We start from the raw sequence: 23503 nt of genomic DNA on the forward strand, positions 1-23503 counted from the left end.
TGCCATTCAGGAAACAGGTACTCGCTCCTCGAGGGCCTGCTCTTTCTGCCTCAGTGCCTATACCTACAACCAACTATCTGGTGGAATCGCATCCATAACAGCTAACACCGAGTGAGTACTCTAACATCTCATCTGTCAATGCTATAGGTCAGAAAATAAAAAATAAAACAAGAATAACAACTTCTTGTGTGACATGTCAAAAAGTGTTCCACTACTTCTTCACTGCTTTTTATCAAAGTCATGCCTGCAATTGGGCCCAGTGCACCCACATCAATCTTCTCTTTTCATCATTTTGTATGACAACGTATTATAATAACCTTATTACGACAGTGGACCCTCGAGCCGAGATGAGTAAGGCCCTACCTGAGAGAAGACATCCCAGGCTCTCGTCGTCAGGAGGCAGATCTCAGTACCAGTCTGGGTTAGCAGTCAGCAGCAGACAGGTGGTTCCAGATATCAGTCCAGGGTTGAGGCAGGTGGTTAGCAGCGGAATCCAGCAAAACAATCCAAGGGTCAAGACAGGCAGCCAAACGGGCGAATCCAGGAAACAATCCTTGGTCAAGACAGGCAGCGAACAGTGGAATCCAGCAAACAAGCCAAGGGTTGAGACGGGCAGCAAACAGGTGAATCCAGGGAACAGTCCAAGGTCGAGACAAGTGGCAAACAGTGGAATCCAGCAAACAATCCAAGGGTCAAGGCCAAGAGACACTCCAGGAGATGAGGAGCAGGATGGGAACAGGGAGGAACAGGAACCAGGGACGAGGAGCAGACTCAGCGCAACCAGCAGCTTCAGGACTCCGGGTCCCCAGCGGGTAAGGGAAGCCGGCCATGCGTTGCTGCGGCTGGAGAGCGTAACAGTACCCTCTCTCTTACGCCCCCTCCCTGGGGTTTATGTTTCTTGGGGTAGCGGGCATGGAACTGCTTAAGCAGCTTTTTATCCAAAATGTTTGAGGTTGATTCCCAAGTGTTGTCCTCTGGCCCGTAACCTTCCCAGGATATCAGGTATTCCTACCTTCGATTCCGTTGGCAGACATCTAGAACATCCTTGACTTGGGAGTTGATACTCAGCTGAAGAGAACCTTGAGGGGTATGGAACCTTTCTGGTGGGCCAGGATAACACCAAGGGTTTTAGGAGGGAGACGTGGAAAACACATTGTGTATTCGTAGAGTAGCAGGCAAGCATAGCTGGTAGGTTACTGGTCCTGTCGGATGATGGGAAATGGCCCAATATAACGCAGGGCCAATTTCATGGAAGGCACCCTGAGACGGATGTATCGGGTGCTCAGCCAGATTTTATCTCCGCACTTGAGTTGCGGGTCTGGTCGACGATGCTTATCCGTACTCTTCTTAGCCCTGAGGCCAGCCTTTTGTATCAGAGACTTTGTGCTGCCCCATAGGTTCTGCAGTTCCTGAGCCATTAGCTGGGCTGTATGAGAGGCTACTGATAGCAGTAGGGGTAGCAGGGGGCTCAGCTGTCGTCTGTAGACTATTTGGAATGGGGAGGTTCTGGTGGTGGTATTGAAGTGGAAATTATGGGAGAATTCCGCCCAGGGCAATAAGACTGCTCAATTGTCTTGTCGTTCATTGACAAACATGCGCAATGTCCGATTTGTGCTTTCTGTTTGACCATTGGCCTGGGGATGGTAAGCTGTGGTAAAGTTCAAGGTGATGTTATACTTTTTGCAGAGTGATCACCAATATTTTGCAGTAAATTGAGTTCCTCTGACCGAAAGCATATGTCGTGGTAGTCCATGTAGACAGAAGATATGCGTGGGAAACAGTCTTGCTAGCTCCGTGGCGGTATGGAGTCCAAGAAGGGCCACGAAATGGGCCATTTTGGAGAAGGGATCGATGACCACTCAGATGATTTGACAGCCTTCTAAGAGAGGAAGGTTGACCATGAAATCTGTGGATAGATGAGTCCATGGCTCCTGGGGCACCGGTAAGGATTGTAGCAGGCGATAAGGTCAACCTACCAGGGGTTTTTGTTTAGCGCAAACGGGACAGGAGTCCATGTAATTCTGGACATCCTCCTTCACTTGGGGCCACCAGTAAAAGTGTTGAATTAGATTTAAAGTTCGTGCTCGGCCCGGGTGACCTGCTATATGGGAATCGTGCCCCCACTCAAGAACCTTCTGACAGAGCTGGCAGGGAACTACCGTCTTTCCAGGAGGAACGGGTATGGAAGCAGCCAGGAGGATTCGGGCAGGATTGATCACATGGCTAGGCGGGTTCCAGGGTATCCTTCAGTTAAAATGAGCAGGAGAGGGCATTCGCCTGGGTTTTCTGGTGAGCTGATCTATATTTCACCTCAAAGTCGAAGCGGGTGAAAAATAATGACCACCGAGCCTGACGTTATGGAGATGTTCTAAGTTTGTAAGGTCCGTATACACCCTAATCCGGTGTGGTGCCCCTTCTAACCAATTCCGCTATTCTTCAAAGGCCATTTTTTGGCTAACAGTTCTTTATCCCCGATTCCGTAGTTTCGTTCTGCTGGAGAGAAGTTTTTCGAGAAAAACGAAAAGGGTCAAAGACTCCCCGTATCCGAGAATTGACTCAAAACGGCTCCTACTCCCTCCAAGGAAGCATCAACCTCGATGACGAAGGGGCATGTGGGATCCGGGTGACAAAGGCAGGGTTCTTCAAGGAAGGCTTGTTTTTGGTTAGAGAAGGCTGTGACTGCCTCAGGTGGCCAGTTCTTGGTATTGGCCCCCTTCTGGGTGAGTGCTGTGAGGGGGGCCACTTTCTGCGAGTAGTTAGGGATAAAATGGTGATAAAACTTGGCAAATCCCAGAAATTTTTGAAGTGGGCAAAGGCAGGATGGTTGAGGCCAATTTAGGATACACTTCACCTTTTCAGGGTCCATGCAAAATCCTTTGCTGGAGATTATATATCCTAGGAACGGTAGATTTTCTCTTTTTAAAAGGCATTTTTCCAGTTTAGCGTAAAGTTTGTGGGCTCGGAGTCTCTGGAGTACTTGAGTAATGTCTCGACGATGTGAAGATAAATCTTTAGAGAAGACAAGGATGTCGTCCAGGTAAACTACCACACTGGTGTACAGGAGATCTGTGAAGATTTCGTTCATCATACCTTGAAACATTGCTGGAGCATTACATAGGCCGAAGGGCATGACCAGATACTCATAATGTCCATCTCGCGCATTAAACGCGGTCTTCCATTCGTCTCCTGTTTTGTTGCGGACCAAATTGTATGCACCATGCCGATCCAATTTGGTAAAAATTTGGCCCCTTGAAGTCTATCAAGCAGCTTTGGTATGAGTGGAAGAGGGTATCTGTCTTTCTTGGTTATAGCATTGAGTCCCCTGTAATTGATGCAGGGGTGCAGTGTCCTGTCCTTTTTGGTAACGAAGAAGAACCCCGCACCAGCAGGGGAACATAAGAACATGCCATACTGGGTCAGACCAAGGGTCCATCAAGCCCAGCATCCTGTTTCCAACAGTGGCCAATCCAGGCCATAAGAACCTGGCAAGTACCCAAAAACTAAGTCTATTCCATGTAACCATTGCTAATGGCAGTGGCTATTCTCTAAGTGAACTTAATAGCAGGTAATGGACTTCTCCTCCAAGAACTTATCCAATCCTTTTTTAAACACAGCTATACTAACTGCACTAACCACATTCTCTGGCAACAAATTCCAGAGTTTAATTGTGCGTTGAGTAAAAAAGAACTTTCTCCGATTAGTTTTAAATGTGCCCCATGCTAACTTCATGGAGTGCCCCCTAGTCTTTCTACTATCCGTAAGAGTAAATAACCGATTCACATCTACCCGTTCTAGACCTCTCATGATTTTAAACACCTCTATCATATCCCCCCCCTCAGTCGTCTCTTCTCCAAGCTGAAAAGTCCTAACCTCTTTAGTCTTTCCTCATAGGGGAGTTGTTCCATTCCCCTTATCATTTTGGTAGCCCTTCTCTGTACCTTCTCCATCGCAATTATATCTTTATTTGAGATGCGGCGACCAGAATTATACACAGTATTCAAGGTGCGGTCTCACCATGGAGCGATACAGAGGCATTATGACATTTTCCGTTTTATTCACCATTCCTTTTCTAATAATTCCCAACATTCTGTTTGCTTTTTTGACTGCCGCAGCACACTGTACCGACGATTTCAATGTGTTATCCACTATGACACCTAGATCTCTTTCTTGGGTTGTAGCACCTAATATGGAACCCAACATTGTGTAATTATAGCATGGGTTATTTTTCCCTATATGCATCACCTTGCACTTATCCACATTAAATTTCATCTGCCATTTGGATGCCCAATTTTCCAGTCTCACAAGGTCTTCCTGCAATTTATCACAATCTGCTTGTGATTTAACTACTCTGAACAATTTTGTGTCATCTGCAAATTTGATTATCTCACTCGTCGTATTTCTTTCCAGATCATTTATAAATATATTGAACAGTAAGGGTCCCAATACAGATCCCTGAGGCACTCCATTGCCCACTTCCTTCCACTGAGAAAAGTGTCCATTTATTCCTATTCTCTGTTTCCTGTTTTTTAGCCAGTTTGTAATCCACGAAAGGACATTACCACCTATCCCATGACTTTTTACTTTTCCTAGAAGCCTCTCATGAGGAACTTTGTCAAACGCCTTCTGAAAATCCAAATATACTACATCTACCGGTTCAACTTTATCTACATGTTTATTAACTCCTTCAAAAAAGTGAAGCAGATTTGTGAGACAAGACTTGCCTTGGGTAAAGCCATGCTGACTTTGTTCCATTAAGCCATGTCTTTCTATATGTTCTGTGATTTTGATGTTTAGAACACTTTCCACTATTTTTCCTGGCACTGAAGTCAGGCTAACCGGTCTGTAGTTTCCTGGATCGCCCCTGGAGCCCTTTTTAAATATTGGGGTTACATTTGCTATCCTCCAGTCTTCAGGTACAATGGATGATTTTAATGATAAGTTACAAATTTTTACTAATAGGTCTGAAATTTCATTTTTTAGTTCCTTCAGAACTTTGGGGTGTATACCATCCGGTCCAGGTGATTTACTACTCTTCAGTTTGTCAATCAGGCCTACCACATCTTCTAGGTTCACCGTGATTTGATTCAGTCCATCTGAATCCTTACCCATGAAAACCTTCTCCATTACGGGTATCTCCCCAACATCCTCTTCAGTAAACACCGAAGCAAAGAAATCATTTAATCTTTCCGCGATGGCCTTATCTTCTCTAAGTGCCCCTTTAACCCCTCGATAATCTAACGGTCCAACTGACTCCCTCACAGGCTTTCTGCTTCGGAAGTGGAAGGCTGGATGAATCCCTTATCAAGATTTCTTGGATATATTGAGCCATGGCCTTGGTCTCTGGCAGAGAGAGCAAATAGACCCTTCCATGGGGTGGTGTGGTTCTTGGAATCAGATTGATTGCACAATCAAAGGGACGGTGCTCTGGTAGAATGTTGGCTGCCTGTTTGGAGAACACATCCGTGTAAGCAGTGTATTGAGGAGGGATTCCCAGTGAGGCTGTGGCTAATGGGAGCGGCGGTAGAGGCCTCACTGGGAGTATACAGGAAGACAAACAATGATGGCTCCATCTGGATAGCTGAAGGGTTTCCCAGTTAAAACTAGGGGAGTGGATATGTAGCCAGGGAAGCCCCAATACGACGGGGTGAACTGCCCTCTCCAGGACGTGAAAGACTTTCTTTTCTTGATGGAGAAGGCCAGTCCAGAGGGTCAAGGGTTCGGTCGTGGTGGTGATCTGCCCCAGTAAGGGCTCTCCGTAGATGGATGAGATGTAAAGTGGAGTCTCTTTACGGATGGTGGGAAGTTTGAGGTAGTCCACCAGGGCCTTCAAAATAAAGTTCACCACGGCTCCAGAGTCCACTAAGGGAGGTTGGAAAACTCGCATGCATCAATCATGAGGGTAACGGGTAGAGTAAGCTGGGGAGAAGGAAGAGCGCAGCCCAGGGTCAACTTCCCACCGACTCCTAGGATCTGGAGTTTCCCAGCCTCAATGGACATTGAGCTCGAAGATGCCCTTGTCCGGCACAGTAAAAATATAGGCCCAGAGAGAGCTGAAGTCTCTCCTCGAAGAAAGATGGCTCTGTCCAAGCTGCATCGGTTCTTTCTGGCTCATCGATCCGGAAGAGGCGATAGGTGACGAGGTGAGAGGGCGTGAGAAGAAGGGAGCCAGTGGTACCGACCTTCTTGCGACCCGTAACTGATTTCTCTGCTGGAGTCGCCTATCAATCCTCCCAGCCAGATCAATGAGAGCGTCGAGGGATTCGGGGAGTTCTCGGGTGGCCAGCTCATCGTTAAATCATGAGGATTGTCCTAAGAAAATGTTTCGGAGACTGTCCTTCCTCCATTTCAACTCAGAGGCCATAGTCTGGAAATCGATAGCATATTCAGCCAGGGTCTTTGAACCCTGGCATAGATGCAACAGGTCCAACCCCACGGTGTTGCGTCGGCCAGGTTCGTTGAAGGACTTCACAAACTGCTGCATGTTTTGAAGCAGGATGTTGCCTCTCTCCCAGAGTGGTGATGCCCAGGCTAAAGCTTTCCCGTCAAGAAGGGAGAGGATGAAGGTTGTTTTAATAGAATCGCTGGAAAACTGTGAGGGATGCAAGGAAAAGTGAATAAAGCACTGATTCAAGAATCTTCAGCACAACTTAGGATCCCCTGCCTATCAGGGAGGTGTTGGAAGATGGATGGCAGTGGCCATTGGGGAGGTTAAAGGAGGAACGGTAGCTGCATTGCTGGTCGAGGCAGTAGAGGCATCCAGGCAGGCATTGAGTCATTCCACTGAGCCTGCAAGTGTCTCCAAGAATTGCTGATATTGTTGGATGTTTTGTGCAAGTCCCAGAATGGCCTGGAGATTGGAGAGATCTTCTGGGAACATGGCCTCTGCAAGCTTTTACAACAGTGGACCCTCGAGCCAAGATGAGTAAGGCCCTACCTGAGAGACTTCCTAGGCTCTCATCATCAGGAGGCGGATCTCAATATCAGTCCGGGTTAGCGGTCAGCAGCAGACAGGTGGATCCAGATATCAGTCCAGGGTCGAGGCACGTAGTTAGCAGTGGAATCCAGCAAAACAATGCAAGGGTTGAGACAGACAGCCAAACGGGTGAATCCAGGTAACAGTCCATGATCGAGACAGGCGGCGAACAGCGGAATCCGGCAAACAATCCATGGGTCGAGACGGGCAGCAAACAGGCGAATCCAGAGAACAGTCCAAGGTCAAGACAGGCAGCGAACAGCGGAATCCAGCAAACAATCCAAGGGTCGAGGCCAAGAGACAGTCCAGGAGGTGAGCAGCAGGATGGGAACAGGGAGGCACAGGAACCAGGGACAAGGAGCAGACTCGGCACAGCCAGCAACTTCAGGGGACCTGTTGCAGAGGCAAGACTGGAGAGCAGGACTGGGTTCAAATAGTCCCTGCTGGATGATGTCAGTGGGGAACCGCAGGAACTTTTCCTGCTGCGGTTCCTTTAAGGTCTGACGTGGGGCATGTGCGCCTATGCTGCGGTTGGCCTTAGAGGACTGGCGACATTCCTGTTGCCCCTGAGGAATCACAGTGGCGTCTTCCTGCCGCCATGAGAGAGGGCGGCTCGACTCCGGGGCCCCGGTGGGTAAGGGAGTTGACCAGCGAGCGTAGCAAACCTCCAATCTATGATCTCCCTTCCGTGGCTTGGGTTGGTCCTGAGTGTGCCTGACCTATGAAGCTATAGGTAGACTGGGGGCTCTTAACCTTCGTAGGAAGAAGACAGCAAAGTATATATTTTTAAGGTCTGTTGTTTACTTAACGACTTGAGGCCTATTGATGATGTCCAATCATTTTCACGAGGAAGTAGGAGGGCAAAAATCAGGTACCTGCAGAAAAATGTCCAGATGTATATGAGGCAATGGGGTAGTTAATGCAGGATCAATAAAGTTAGAGGTGGACTTATGGCAGAGATTAAATGCACACACATTACTGTCAAGTGCAAACAAAAATTTTAAAGGTTAAACATTTAAAAATAAATGAAATTCTATGAGTAGCTTTTCTAACATTTCTTAACAAAAAATCTAGTCTATGTGTAAGCCTGAGAGAAGAAGGCTCATAGAATGGTCTTTCTGTGTATTTCTAAACTTAATGAAATACTAAAAGATGTTAGTAATCTTAGGAGAAACTTTCTTTCTTTGTTAGTAATCTTTAATTGTCATTTCTATATGCTTTTACTGTCATTTGTAAATATATTCTGAGAGTATTTTTTCTTAACTAATGAGTGCTGAAATAACATAGGTGACAGGTTAACTCTAAGAATGCTAACTAATTAAATAACTAAGTAGTTGGTAATGTATGCTTGCAAGGTAAGAATAAGAAAGCTATTCTTTATGGTGGACAGTGATATTAACTATATGTTGAGAAATAGGAAGGTTCAGAATCTTTGTGTTGAATACACATTAACCCATTTATCTTTTAACAATTTGATCAATTCCAGCCCCCATTTTGTTCAGTGAATTGTAGATATGGAAAACAAAATTATATAGACATGAAATTGAAGGCAGTTTGGCATAACAACATTATTAAACAGTTTGAGCAATTTCAAATTTTGTGTGTAGCTTGTTCTCTGAGGACAAACAGGATGGTACACTGAGTATTCCCATCATGCCCTGTACCACGCACCCATGCTGGGTGCATCTTCAGTCTTTTCTTTTCCGCGGTGCTCACTTTGGCTGTTTTTAGCCTTGTGGAAAACTTTGCCTTTTGTGTTTTTTTCCTTCGATCCGTCACTGGGTCCCTCTTGGTGCCTTCTCATCATGTCCCTAGGCAGGGTTTTCGGCGTTTCAGGTAAGTTTCCTTTTGTGGTCTATTCCCTTTATAGTGGTGGTGCCTCGGTGCCCATTGGCCATCAACGCCCACTGCAATTGCTTTCAACTTTGCGGCCGTTTTATTTTGTCCTGTCATGGTCACGTCCGGTTTTCGCTGATGCCCCTGGTGCCCGAGGACCATGTCTATCACTGATTCTCATAAGGTGTGTGTATTCTCTGCCTGGGGGCATCGCATGATGTCCGGGGTTGCCAATTATTTTTATTTATTTATTTTTAACTTTTATATACCGACATTCTTGCATTAAATGCAAATCATGCCGGTTTACAGTGAAACAGAAAAAGCAGGAAAAAATTCCTTAGTCGAATACAATGAAACAGCTTAGTTAACAAAGGAAACATAAAAATAAATTTTTACATATACACAAAGGTTTGCACGAAGGGGTGCACAAAGGGGAGAGCCCCTTTGTTGCGCCCCTTCGGCGCGTGACGCCTGGTGTTGAGGCTGTCTTAACTGTCCGATGTTAGTGACGTCATGGGGGGGCGGGTCTAATGATCGCAGCACTTACATCGCTGCTTCTTTCCAGTTCCAGGTGAAGATCAAGCTGTTTCCTTCACTTCCCCTCCCATGACTGTGGGGTAAGAAGCGCTGCAGGGTGCCCCTTGATGTTATCTGGCTTCCCACACGCGACGCCTGGTGTTGAGGCTCAATTATGTGCCTATATGACTCCGAAGGGACGTAGATTTCGACTGAACAAGATGGATCAGCTCTTAAGGTTAAGGAAGTCCAAGCATTGGCACTGAAGGACCTGGGAGTCGCACCGATGGATACCACGCCATCGACATCAACAGGACTGTCTGTTCCGTTGATGCTGCCGGCAGATAGGGGCACTAGAAACCAACCGTTGTCAATCTCTTCTGGGCTGAGGACGCCGGGTTCGTTTTCAACCTCGGCACCAGGGAAAGACTGGGCCAAGCATTGAGGGACGCCTGAGAAGCATCGGCACCGGTCCCCGTTGATGCAGGATGCTGGATGAGGGGATGCACAGGCTTTTGCCGTGATGCTCCTGAAGCGACCCTGCAATGAGGAGAACCCATATTCTACTGATGCCGAGGGTCCACGATGGTCTCTGCCGGTCATGGTGCCAATCGCCGAGCCCCCTCACGGGTCCGAAGATCTGGCCACCCCTTCTTCCTCCCAGTCTGTGTTGGAATTGGCAATGTTTGAGGAGGAGCTGAAGTGGCAAGTCCAGCTGGTGGTGGAGCAGGCGCTGAAAGGCTTTGGTCCTGTAGCACCGAAGGTATCAGAGCCCGTGCCACCCATCCTCATATTATTTCTGGACAAGCTCAACATGCTCATTGTTGTGTTATTGACCCAGCTGGCATTGGTTCCTGGGACAGCTTCGGTGCCTGGCAGGGTACCGAGGCCTCCTCCTACCAATATAGTGGTCATTGTTGGTTCCGAGGAGGAGGAAGCCTCCCGTCCAGTTTTATCAGTACCTTCACTTCTGGACAAAGGCCGAGCACCTGGGCCCATCCCTGCAATATACAGTGAGGATGAGGGACCCTATGACTCCTGGGTGTATGATACTATGGAGCCCTCCTTTGAAGACTCTGAAGGCCTCCTGTCAAGACTATTCTCCTCCAGATGAACGAAGGAAATTCCCGCCTGAGGACTTGACCTTGAAGAATTTGTGAGGATGGGCAACTTCGGGACCACCATGAGATTCTCCAGCAACTATCCGCCAGTACTCCAGATCTGTTCTTATCCAGGAGGCTGTCGAGACCAGGGCCAAGGAAGCCTTTCTTTCACCAAAGGAAGTACTATTCTCCGCCTCCTCGCTCCTGTCAACACCATCAGGGCTCCCACGGCTGTCCCAGGCAGCAGAGAGCCTCCAAACCCCAACCAGCTCCTCAGTTAACTCTGGGGACAGGGTTTTTACTGGGCCGCAGGGAGAGTAAGCCAGTGGCCCGTACCTGGGACAATGAACCCTCCGGTTAGGGGCAGGCTACTGTTCTTTGTGAACCAGTGGCCCAGTGAAACCTCGGACCAGTGGGTTCTGTCGATTATCCGCCAAGGGTACCAATTGAATCTATTGGGTATCCCCAAAATTGCCCTCCATGCCCACATTGGGGTCTGTAGCACATCAAGAGGTACTACAAGCAGAGCTCTCTTCCTTCTTAATGGCCAGAATGGTCGAGCCCATGCCACAAGGGCAAAGAGTGTGGGGATTCTACTCCAGGTACTTCCTGATTCCAAAGAAAACAGGAGGACTCCCTTCCTAGACCTAAGGGCTTTGAAAAAGTTTCTGAGAAGAGAAAAGTTCAAGATGGTTTCCCTGGCTACCTTCTTCCCCCTTTTGCAAAAAGGGGACTTGCTATGCTCCCTTGATCTAAAGGATGCTTACATTCATATAAAAATCTTCCCAGGTCACAGGAAGTATCTCCAATTTGTGGTGGGAACACAGCACTTCCAGTACTGAGTGTTGCCATTCTGGTTTGCGTCTGCTCCATGGGTCTTCACAAAATTCCTTGTCATGGTGGCGGCGCACCTCCACAGACTGGGAGTGCATGTCTTCCCGTATCTGGTCAAATGCCCGTCTCAAGCAGGGGCCGTGAGGTCCATGCGCTTGACCATTTGGGTGTTGGAGTCACTAGGGTTCATTCTCAACTATTCAAAGTCCCATCTTAGCCTGACACTTCAATTGGACTTCACAGGAGCCCTGCTAGACACAGCTCAGCCTTTCTGCCTCACCAGAGGGCTGTTGCTGTGGCGACCATTGTGGCAGAGATTCAACAAAGCCAGCAGGAGTCAGCCTGGCATATGTTGAGGCTGTTCGGCCATATGGCCACAACTGTCCATGTTACTCCCTTGGCACGTTTACACATGCTCAGAGCCCAATGGATCCTGAGGTCACAGTGGCGCCAGGCCTCTCAGAGCTTCCAAGATTGCATCCGAGTCACCCCGTCACTCCAGGACTCATTGTCCTGGTGGTGGATACTTTCCAATCTGGAACAGAGGATCTTGTTTCAGTCTCCCCACTCAAATGATCCTGAACATGGATGCATCTTCCCTGGGGTGGGGAGCTCATGTAGATGGGCTCAGTACCCAGGGTCTCTGGTCCGCTCAGGAACGTTCTTGTCAAATCAACTTCCTAGAGTTTTGGGCGATCAGATACAGCTATGGGCTTTCAGAGATCGATGTCCAACAAAGTTGTCCTGATCCACATAGACAACCAGGTAGTGATGTGGTATGTCAACAAGCAGGGAGGCATGGGATCCTACCTTCTGTGTCAGGAAGCGGTCCAGATCTGGTCATGGGCCATGTCCCATGGGATGTTGCTCAGGGCCATGTCCTGGCTGGAATGGAGAATGTGATAGCGGACAGGCTGAGGCGAGCCTTCAGACTCCATGAGTGGTCCCTGGACCAGGGGGTAGCGAATCAGATATTCTGCCTCTGGGGAAGCCCAGGTGTGGATCTGTTCGCATCCCCCTGTAACAGGAAGGTGCCTCGGTTCTGCTCCCTGTACAGGTCAGATGGCAAACCAGTCTTGGACACCCTTGCCCGGCATTGGGGTAAGGGTCTTCTGTATGCATATCCTCTGATTCTTTTAGTGGCAAAGACTCTCTTGAAGCTTTGCAGGGACTTTGATCCTCATAGTCCCTCATTGGCTGAGACTGGTCTGGTTTCCACTCCTACAGGAGATGTCCATCCGGAAGCCGATCAGTCTGGGGACTTCCCTAAATCTTATCACACAAGATCAGGGTAGGCTGAGGCATCCCAAACTGCAGGCTCTGTCACTCACAGCCTGGATGTTGAGAGGTTGATTCTGCAGCCACTTGATGTTTCAGAAGTTGAGTCTCGGGTCCTGGTGGCTTCTAGAAAGCCTTCCATTAGAAAGTCCTACGGACTGAAGTGGAGGAGGTTTTTTTGTGGTGTGAGCAGAAGGCCCTAGATCTGTTCTCCTGCCCCACACAAAAACTGCTTGACATTCTACCTCAGCGTGGTATTAGCTCAATTGATAAAAGCTCCTTTTGATCTGCTGCGCACCTGTGAACTGAAGTATCTGATCTGGAAGGTCATATTTTTGGTGGTGGTCACTTTGCGCACAGGGTCAGTGAGTTCCAAGCCTTAGTGACTTATCCACCTTATACTAAGTTTTACCAGAACAGGGCGGTCTTACATACGCACCCTAAGTTGCTGCTTAAGTTGGTGACTGATTTCCATCTTAACCAGTCAATTATCCTGCCAGTATTTTTTCCCAGGCCCCATTCACACCAAAGAAAACGAGCATTGCAGTTTGGACTGCAAGTGAACCTTAGCTTTCTATCTGGAGTGGACAGAAGCCAATATCACCGTGAATTACGTTTTTTTGTATCATTAAGTAGACCTCATACATAGGCGTAGATGTGAATGCTATTCAGCATAACGTTTTACACCAGTAGTATAATCATGGGTCAGAAATGAATTTTATATGCTTAATGAATCCAAAGTGAAAAAAATTCAAAGTTGATGTAGCATGACATTTCTCATTGTATTCATTGTTGCAGAATTTCTTAACGCATCATAGGATTGACAACATATCAGAAGAAGGGACCTATGAAGTTTTAAGTACTTTTATACAATATTTTTAGGTACACATTTTTAGGCATCCTGGTTTGTTGTTACTGTTGAGTTTTGGCAGTTAGTGTTGTTTTGGTATGGGAGATTTACTATATTGTTATTGTTTATTCATGGCTTTCTGAATAGCCCACACCCAATACTTGTTACAACAGACCTAATACCATATGGATTCCAAATGACTCTTGTGTTTTGGGGAGAGAGGCTGAGGGAGTGAGACTACTGGGAGGGAAGCAGGTGTAGGAGGGGAGAAAGGACTGAAGGAGCAAGACTATTTTTGACTGAAAGGGGACGGCATTGGAGTGGAGATGAAGCTAAGGGAGCAAAACTTAATCCCCTGCTATAAATGTCAACACACGCCGCTGGTTAACCTTTTATCTTCAAGCTAATTATCAATATCTGGAGGGGGGGGGGGGGAGTAGTATTGATGGGAAGGACCTATGAGCCCATGCCCCACATCTTTTAATTACCTAGCAATGCTCCTGGCTAAAACACCTTGGGCTCTTCAAGAATTCCTTCCTCCTGGAGGAAGTATAGCATTAAGTTGTCTCTAAGCCCTGGTATTGAGTGTGCTGCCAGCTTCCAGCTATACATAGAGAGGGCTACATAATTCTGTTGGAGCATCTCAAAATTCTTGTGGTTCAGTCACGTCAGCAAAAACATTTCTGGTGTACCACCAACAGTCACCCTATGCCCCTGCTATAATTATATTCAGTACCTTTTGAATATCTTTTGATTTTTCATTTGTACAGTAAATATTTTTTTTATATACCTGTCAGCCAACAGCAGCATTTCTCCTTCCTTTTACCTGTCCCACAGTTGAAAGGTCCCTGTCCTATCTCTATCCCCATGGATTCTGAGAGCTGAGATGAACATCTCCCAAAATAATTCCAGTGACTTTTTTATTCTTAGGTGTCAGAAAGTGAAGATTCCAAAACAAGAGGCTGTTTCTACTGAAGGAAAAATGTGTTTCCAACTGAACTATCCTCGGCAGAATATTATTTTGAGGAAATTGTTCGCAAAATTTGGAGGTAAATGAGAATCCACTTTCATTTTATTTGCATGCATTAATTAGCAGACACTATATGAAACTTGTAAGATATAGATACAGTAAAACGTGCAAAAAATGTTTAGCATAAATTCACAAAAAATGTAGCATGCATATTAAAAAGTTACTTAAAGAGTGATGCAAAAAGATTTAGCATTGCTTGGAGAATATCTCCAATAGTGTAGTCAAGCTGTTCTCATACATGGAATGCTCAAAATGCATGAGCTAAATGGCATGAACATCTTACCGAGGGGAAGCCAAATTTGTGTGAACATACTTAACTGTGCAAGCTCAGTTCTCTTTTTCACATGATGACTCCTGCTGGCTTCCAAGGAATAGTATATATATTTTACCATTGTTTTGATTTTTTAACGTTAAAAATCAATACAATTACATATTCCTCAACAAAAACAAATGTATTGTTGGAAAGTGAACATCTTATTAAGTTTGGTGCAAGTTTGGCACCATGTATGAAGATGCTGGACAAGTTAAGTATGGATGTGACATTTCAATGAAGAAAGAGATATAATGTGCAAATTGACTCCCCCGATGCAGAATCTACCTTCAAAGCACTGCTCTGTATCAGGGTATTGTAGCAGCAAGATGCAAGAAGTTGCACAGATAATTTTTTCTTTTGTTTGAATCAAAAAAAGCATATAAAAATACTTTGACCGATAATTATATATGAGGTAATTGAAAGCCTTTTATCTGGTAGTGCTTAATATGATGATCCCTTTCCACAGAGGTGTATCAAGGGTCTCCAGTGCCTGGGAGCCAATGCATTTGTGTTGTCTCTCCTGAAACACCGCCCCCCCCCCCCCCTCTTGCAATCAGCATCCTTCTATAAATGCTTGCGGTCATAGAAAGTCACAGTAATACAAACCACAGAAAAAAAATGAACTGACTGACTATTGTGAGCTGCCTATGGGGCAAAATCTTCCCTGCCTGCAGACAGGCCGCCATTAGAGTTTCCTTTGCCCCTTCCCTCTGTGATACTGAAAGCAAATATAAACAGCCTCTGATAACAAATGAGACTGAGTCAAGGACTGTGATGGAAAATTTCTAAATTCTTCCAAAATTTATTTTCCCACTTGTAACCATCAGGATAATAAGGAAAAATCTTTCCAATTTTTGTACTTTTCTCCGAGTTCAAGCTGGATAGTATTCCTCACACATAGGTGACATCATCAGATGGAGCCCCGACATGGAAAACATGTCAACATTTTTAGAACTTTGACCTGGCACACTGAGCATGCCTAGCATACCCACGTGGGGGTCCCTCTCCAGTCTCTTTTTTTCTGCAGAGCTGCAGCATCACATTGTGAGTGAGCCCACTTTGGCTTTTTTGGCCTTTGTGGAAAACTTTTTTTTTTTCTCTTTTCTTGCATTTTTCATAGTTTTTCTTCACGGTGTTCGATGCCAGGGCCCACTCGGTTCTTCCTTATAATGTGCCTAGTCAGAGTTTTCAACGCTTCTGGTAAGTTTTCTTTTGTGGTCAATTCTCTGCAGTGGCAGTGCTTCTGTGCCCAGTGGCCATTGAGGGCCCGTCGTCATCGAGTTTGATATTCTTCCCTTTTATTTTGTCCAGTCATGGCCGTGTCCGGGTTTAAGCGATGACCTCTGTGCCCGAGGACCATTTCTATCACAGACCCCAGTGATGAATGTGTCCTCGGCCTGGGGGCATTGCATGATATCTGGGGTTGACAAGAATATGCCTTCATGAGCCCTAAAGGATGTCTCCTTCATCTCGACAAAATGGAGTGCCTCTGGGACCATGGAGCCACAGCGATGGACACCGAGCCTTTGACATCGGCGAGACCGTTGATGCCATCGGCAGATAGAGGTGCTAGAGACTGGCCATCGTCGGACTTCTCCAGGCCAAGGACATTGGGTTCATTATCTTTGGCCTCAGCACCAGGGAAAGACCATGCTGAACATTGAGGGAAGCTGAAGAAGCATTGACATCGGTCTCTGTCGATGTACAGTGCCGGGCACAGGGATGCGCCAGCTCATGCTGTAATGCTCTCAAAGCGACCCCGCGGCAAGAAGAGCCAGAGTCTGCGATGGTCTCAACCAGTCCTAGTACCAGTCACCAAACTCTTGGTTCCGAAGAGGATCTGGCCACCCCACCTTCCTCCCAGTTGGTGTTGGCATTAGCAATGTTTGAGGAGGATCTCGAATGGCGAGTCCAACTGGTAGTTGAGTGGACATTGCGGGACATCAGTTCAGTGGCACCGACAGTACTGGAACTGGCACCATCTGTTCTGGAACCATTGTTGGAGAAGCTCCATGTGCTTATTGGCACATCACTGACCCAGTTGGCATCTGTTCCTGGGCTGGCGTTGGTGCAAGTTGGGGCACTGCAGCCTCCCCCTACCTATCCGGTGGGCCTGGCCAGTTCCTCTGAGGAGGAAGCTGCACCAAGGCCAGCTGAGACACAGAGGTCTGCAGCCTCCCATCCAGCCCACTGGTGCCTGCATCTCTGAACGAAGGCCGAGTGCCCTGGACCTCATTACCTGTTCCTTTCAGTGAGGATGAAGTCCCCTATGACTCCTGTGGGGATGACACAACGGAGTCCTCTACCAATGGCTCTGAGAATCTCCCCTCAGATCCCTCTCCTCCAGAGGAGCAAAGGAGTCTCTGCCTGAGGACTTGCGTTTTGCAGATTTTGTACGGGCAATAGCAGAAGCCATCCCATTTCAGTTACTGATGGAGGAGATTGCCAGGCCCAAAATGCTTGAAATCCTCCAATTTGTGGAGCCTCCTAAGGAGATCGTAGTCCCAGTGTATGAGATCCTTAAGGAATTACTACTGAGCCCTTCACAGTGCCTCCCGTAATAAAGGTGAATGGGATTTACCCCGTCCAGAAGGCTCCCGGATTCAATAAGCGGCAGCTTCGCACCAATCAGAAGTAGTCAAATCTGTTCTCAAGAAGGCCGAGTGATCTTGGACCTATTCCTTGGTGCCCACAGGGAAGGATCTCAGAGCGATGAACGCTCTTGGGAGGAAGGTTTTTCAGAGGGCTAAGCTCATTGCCCGTATAGCTTTGTACCAGCTCTACATGAGCCAGTACTCTCAGGCCATCTGGAAGCAGGTGCAGGAGGTGGCCGATAGTTGCTTTAGCAGCAGCAGGAAACCCTCATGTCGCTGTTGCATAAGGGTCTGCAGTGTGGAAAACATGAGGTCTGCGTGACTTACGATCTTTTTGAAATGGCATCAAGGATCTCTGCAGCGGGAATCATTGCCCGCAGAATGGCCTGGCTACGGGATTCGGATCTCCGACCGGAGGTACAGGAAAGACTCTAGACATGCTGTGTACTGGGGAAAATCATATTTAGACAGAGGGATGCAGTGATCCAGCTTTGGGACCACCATGAAACCTTCCAACAACTCTCTGCCAGCAGTCTGAACCCATCCTTCTCTGCTAGGACATCGGCAAGATTGGGGTAGAAGAAGACTTTCTTTCACCAGAGGAAGTACTATCCTATGCCCCCTCACTCCCATCATCAGCATTGGGGCTTCTGTGGCCATTCCAGGCAGCGGATACCCCCAAGGCCAAGTCGCCGCCTCAGTCAACTCCAGGAACAGGGTTTTGATTGGGTCATAGGGAGCGTAGTCCAGTCGCCCATACCTGGGATGATAGATCTGCTGGTTGAGGGAAGGCTGCAGTTCTTTGCGAACCAGTGGCCCAGTGTAACCTCAGACCAGTGGGTTCTTACCATTGTCTGTCAAGGGTACTGATTGAATCTATTAGGTGCCCCACCAAATTGCCCTCTGAGCCAGTTTTGGGAGCCAGTAGAGCATCAGAAGGTGCTACTAATGGATGTTTCCTCTCTCTTAACTGCCAGAGTGGTCGAGCCTGTTCCACCAGGGCAAAGAGGGCAGGGATTTTACTCCAGGTATTTCCTGATTCTAAAGAAAACATGAGGACTCTGTCCCATCCTAGATCTAAGGGCCTTGTACAGAATTGTCAAAAAAGAAAAATTCAAGATGGTTTCCCTGGGCACCTTGATTCCCCCCTTTTATAAAAGGGGTACTGGCTATGCTTCCTCGATCTGAAGGACCCATGCACTCACAAAAAGATCTTCCCTGGTCACTGGAAGATCCATGGTGGGAAAACAGTTCTTCCAGTATCGAGTGTTGCCTTTCATGCTAATATCAGCCTTATTAGCAGACAGGCTGAGTCATGCCTTCAGACCCCACTAGTGGTCCCAGGACCAGGGGGCTGCAAATCAGATATTCCATCTCTCAGGGAGCCCGGATATGGATCTCTTCGCGTCCTCTTGCAACAGAAAAGTGACTTGGTACTGCTCCCTGTACAGGACATCTAAATAAATACTTATTTCTCACTGCATAATGGACTGATGAAACAGATTCACTGTGAAGATCCTGCAACCATAAAGGACCTGTACAGGACAGTAGCAAACCAGCCTTTGACACCCTATCCCATCATTGGGGCAAGCGTCTTCTGTACGTGTATCCTCCGATTCCCTTAGTAGTGGAAGACTCTCTTGAAGCTTCGTGAGGACAAGTGGACTATGATCCTTATAGCACCGTATTGGCCAAGACAGGTCTTGTTTCCATTCCTACGGGAGTTCTCCATCCAGTCTGGAGACTTCCCCAGATCTCATCCTACAAGATTGAGGCAGGTTACAACATTGCAATCTCCAGGCCCTGTCGCTCACAGCCTGGATGTTGAGAGGTTAATTCAGCAACCACTAGATCTCTCAGAGGCTGTGTCTTGGGTCCTGGTGGCTTCTAGAAAGGCTTCCACTAGGAAGTCCTATGGACTGAAGTGGAGGAGGTATTTTGTGTGGTATGAGCAGAAGGCCCTAGATCCGTTTTCCTTCCCCATACAAAAACTGCTTGATTACCTTCTTCACCTATCGGAAGCTGGCTTAAAACCAACTCTATAGAGTTCATTTCAGTGCAGTTGATGCACACCACCATGATGCAGATGTTACGCCCATCTCTGTACAGCCTGTAGTTGTATGATTCATGCGGGGCCTGCTTCAATTGTAGCCTCCCCTAAGGCCTCCGCTGTGTCTTGGGTCCTCAACAGAGCTGACGAAAGCTCTTTTTTTAGCTGCTGTGCACCTGTGACCTGAAGTACCTGACCCGGAAAGTCATATTTTTGGTGGCAGTCACCTCAGCGAACAGGGTCAGCGATTTCCAGGCCTTAGTGACTTATCCACCTTATACTAAGTTTTATCATGACAGAGTTGTCTTGTGTATGCACCGTAAGTTCCTGCCTAAGGTGGTGACGGACTTCAATCTTAACCAGTTCATCATTCTGCCAACATTCTTTCCCAGGCCCCATTTTCAGCAAGGTGAATGAGCACTGCACAGTTTGGACTGCAGACAAGCCTTAGCCTTCTATCTGGAGCAGACAGAGATTATCATGGATTGGGGGAGCAAGGAACACACATACACACCTAGCTCTTTTGCTACCCTGTGCAAGCAATTACTGTGCTAGCCCCTCCTTATTCTGTTTTTTTATAAATTTAATTTGTTTTCTTTTTCTAATCATGGTTAGTGCAAGGATATTAGGCACCCTAAGTAAATCTTACAGCTTTATGCTTACAGCTTTATGCCCGCCTTCCTCCCCACCACAGCCCTCTGCCACAGAATTTAAAATTATGCATTTATAATAAAAGATTTTACATGAAAAAGGACATTCAAAGTACAGTCTTTTAAAGTAAAAATATCACAACAGTGTGTGCATTGTATTTACAGGCATTACTGTGGCAGTCAGACAACCCTGCATAAAAGCTAAAAAGACAATGGGAACATATATGGTATTAGGAATGTTTTAATGCATGTTAGGTATGGGCTTGGTCATCAGAAAGCCATCAGCTAATTAAATTTCAATTACAATATGATAAATCTCCCATTCCAAAATAGCACTAACTGTCTTTGTTGGCTCTAAAACACCAATACATCTTCTATTAGGAAAATTGGACAAGCCAAGCTGCATTACTTACATAGAAACGATGCATTAGCAGAATACTTAACCTCAGTCACACATGCAGAACAAAGACAGAACCTCACCAAATACAAAATAAAGTGACTTTAAAGTATAAATGGAAAAACAAAAACTGAACTAGAAACCACAACAAGCTAGACTCTCTATGTAGTGCACCAAAGGAAAACAGAAACATCACCATTCCTCAGAAAACATTAAACAATAAAATCAAGAAATATAAAGTATCAATCATAATAGTAAAACCATCCTAATAATAATTTCAAAGCAGCTGAACAGAACATCCAACAATTAAAAAATCATATATTTATTTTTTTAATTTCCCACACACACAAAAAACTCAAACCGCTCCTATTCCACTACGATTTCAGATCTGTCCTCCAAGCCATTCTTTTCTCCAAGATAGACTACTGTAATTCCATCTTGCAAGGTCTACCGGCTTCTACTATTAAACCTCTCCAGTTGCTCCAAAATGCAGCGGCGAGAATTTTAACAAATACTAATCGGAGAGCGCATATCTCTCCCATTCTAAAAGATCTTCACTGACTCCCAGGATCCTTCATAAATCACTGACAATTATCCACAAAAATATTCACCATCAGACCCCATTAGATCTTTCACACCCTCTCAAACTGCACTCGACGACCACACCCTTAAGAGATGCCTACAAGGGATCCTTACATGTTCCCCCAATCAAAATTGTTCACCGTTCAAACATCAGAGACCGGACATTCTCTATCACAGGTCCCTCCATCTGGAACACCATGCCTCCGGACCTCAGGCAGGAAACTTGTCTACTAACTTTCAAAAAGAAACTAAAGACATGGCTATTATGCCGAGCCTTCCCCGCCACTAGCCCAACAGCCTGATTTAGAACTATCATATTGCTTATGTAAATAAACAAACGCTAATCATGCTCACAAGTCATCATGAGGTTGGCTCCTTGCCTCCCTCCCATATTCCATTATATAGTAATTTATCTTCGTTCTCCCCCTCTTTTTTTCCTTCTCCCAGTTAAGGCATCCTTGTTATAATGTAACTTTATGCTCCTTTAAATTGTCACTTGTTGATTGGTTGGTTATAGTTCTGCTTAGTTCAATGTAAACCAAGTTGATTTGATTTGTATCAAGAAAGTCGGTATATAAAAGCCTTAAATAAATATAAATAAATAAATAAATAAATAACACCAATAAAATATTTTAAAACATCATACAGCTCAAACAATCAATTAATTAAAATCAATAATAATAATAATTTTAAAAAAATTACTCTCCATGCCTGGGAACTTAACTTCTGGTCAATCTGAAATTGTTGTAGATTAGTGGGAGGGGAAGGGAGGTGCACAAACATTCTCCTCTCTCATGTACACACTCTCATCCCCATGCTCACACATACACAAACGCTCTTTCAGAACTCGCACAGACAATGTACATAATTTCTGTACTCAGGGCCAGGCACACAAGAACACTCAAACTCAGTAAAAGGTATAAATTAAATTTTATTTGGCTTTTTTAAAAGTGTTCCTGGGAGATGCTGTATGCTAGGTGCCCTTTCGTCTGTCAAAATAATCAGCATCTCAATGAATATAGGACATGCCCTTACTTTTATAGTTAAAACATACAGTATTGCCGAAACTTCCAGAATGGCGTGACTGCCCAAAGACTCATTTACAAAGATACATTATGCTGTTGTCATGACAATCTATCATGCATAGAAAATGCTTGTGAGGATCACTCCCCCCAACTGAGAATTCTTCTAAACCTGTTCATCCTCCCACCATAAAAGTTCCTTTATCAACATGGCTTTGATGGCCTTTGTTTCTTCTGATCTTCTCTTGAGCCGCTTTGTTGTGTAAACAGATAGCCAGTCTGTGTCCTCAATAGAAACTAGGCCTGAATTCCGTTTGCTGGCGCCAGGACTTTAATTAAAACTGTAACCTTAAAAGGATCTTCTTTTCACCTGGCTCCTGTCGTTGAGATAGGCATCTGTAAAACAAAAGCTTGCATCCTGGCTTCATGCGAACCAAGCTTCCCTGTATTGTGGTGCAAATATTGTCATTGATGCCTTCCTGGCCTTTAATTATAGGCTTTGCAGAGCTACAAGTTTCCCAAATCTTCCACATTCTTGAGTCTGAGAAATTCACTATATTTCAGCAGTGTCAGTATGAATCAGCCCTCTGAGGATTCTGGGAATGGCTGAATGAGCCACAATTCTGAACCAGAATTATGAATTATATCAACACACACATTGACTGTTTCTGAAGCATACAGATAGCTGGCTCCTCCTCTGTCAGGAACACACAGGCTCCCTCCCTCTTTCTCAGGCAAACACATACATACATGCTTGCTCCCTCTCACTGTGGCACACACTGGCTCCCTCTCTGTCAAGCACACATCTTACATATGCTCTCTCTCTCTCTCAGGCACACACACAAACATGCTACTTCTCTCAGGCACACATGCTTACACACAGATATACATACACACACTTCCTCTCTCAGGTATACATGCTTACACACAAACACTCATACACACACTTCCTCTCTCTGAGGCACACATGCTTACACACACTTCCTCTCTTTTACGCACACATAAACACTCATACACACACTTCCTCTCTCTTAGGCACACGTGCTTATGCACACACACATATATACTCTGTCTCTAGCAGGAGGGCAGGACTGATCCCCTGCCACCGAGGGGCTTCCTGTAGTTGGGCTGTTGGGCAGGATGCGATTCCCCAGCAGCCGTGGTGCCTCCTTCGTTTTGGCTGCTGGCTGGATGCAATCTCCCCAGCAGCTGTGGGGCCGCCTTCATTTGGGCTGCCGGATGGGATGGGATCTTCCAGATGTCCGTTTGGGCTGCCGGGCGGGATGGGATACCCTGGCAGCTGGGGCCTCCTCCAGTTGGACCTTCGGGCATGATGGGATCCCCCGGCGGCCATAGGCCTCTTCTCTCATTTGACCTCAGTGGGATGAGCTCCACTGTGGCCCCACTGGTCTTACTGTACCCGGGGGCGGGGGGAGGGGACAAGCTGTGCGTAGCTTAGAGAGCATTGCCAGCAG

The 23503-nt window shown here is 46.3% G+C and overlaps 1 protein-coding gene across 1 annotated transcript in view; it reads left to right on the forward strand.

The window, feature by feature from the left end:
• LOC115088727 (E3 ubiquitin-protein ligase TRIM39-like) overlaps positions 1 to 23503 on the forward strand; it is a 100190-nt gene that overhangs the window by 42561 nt on the left and 34126 nt on the right. The window contains exon 5 of the mRNA XM_029596969.1: positions 14321 to 14439. Within this exon, the coding sequence (XP_029452829.1) occupies positions 14321 to 14439 (119 nt within the window). The remainder of the gene's footprint in view (positions 1 to 14320; positions 14440 to 23503) is intronic.

The sequence above is a fragment of the Rhinatrema bivittatum genome, chromosome 3 (genome assembly GCF_901001135.1).
Source record: "Rhinatrema bivittatum chromosome 3, aRhiBiv1.1, whole genome shotgun sequence".
Taxonomy (NCBI): Eukaryota; Metazoa; Chordata; class Amphibia; order Gymnophiona; family Rhinatrematidae; genus Rhinatrema; species Rhinatrema bivittatum.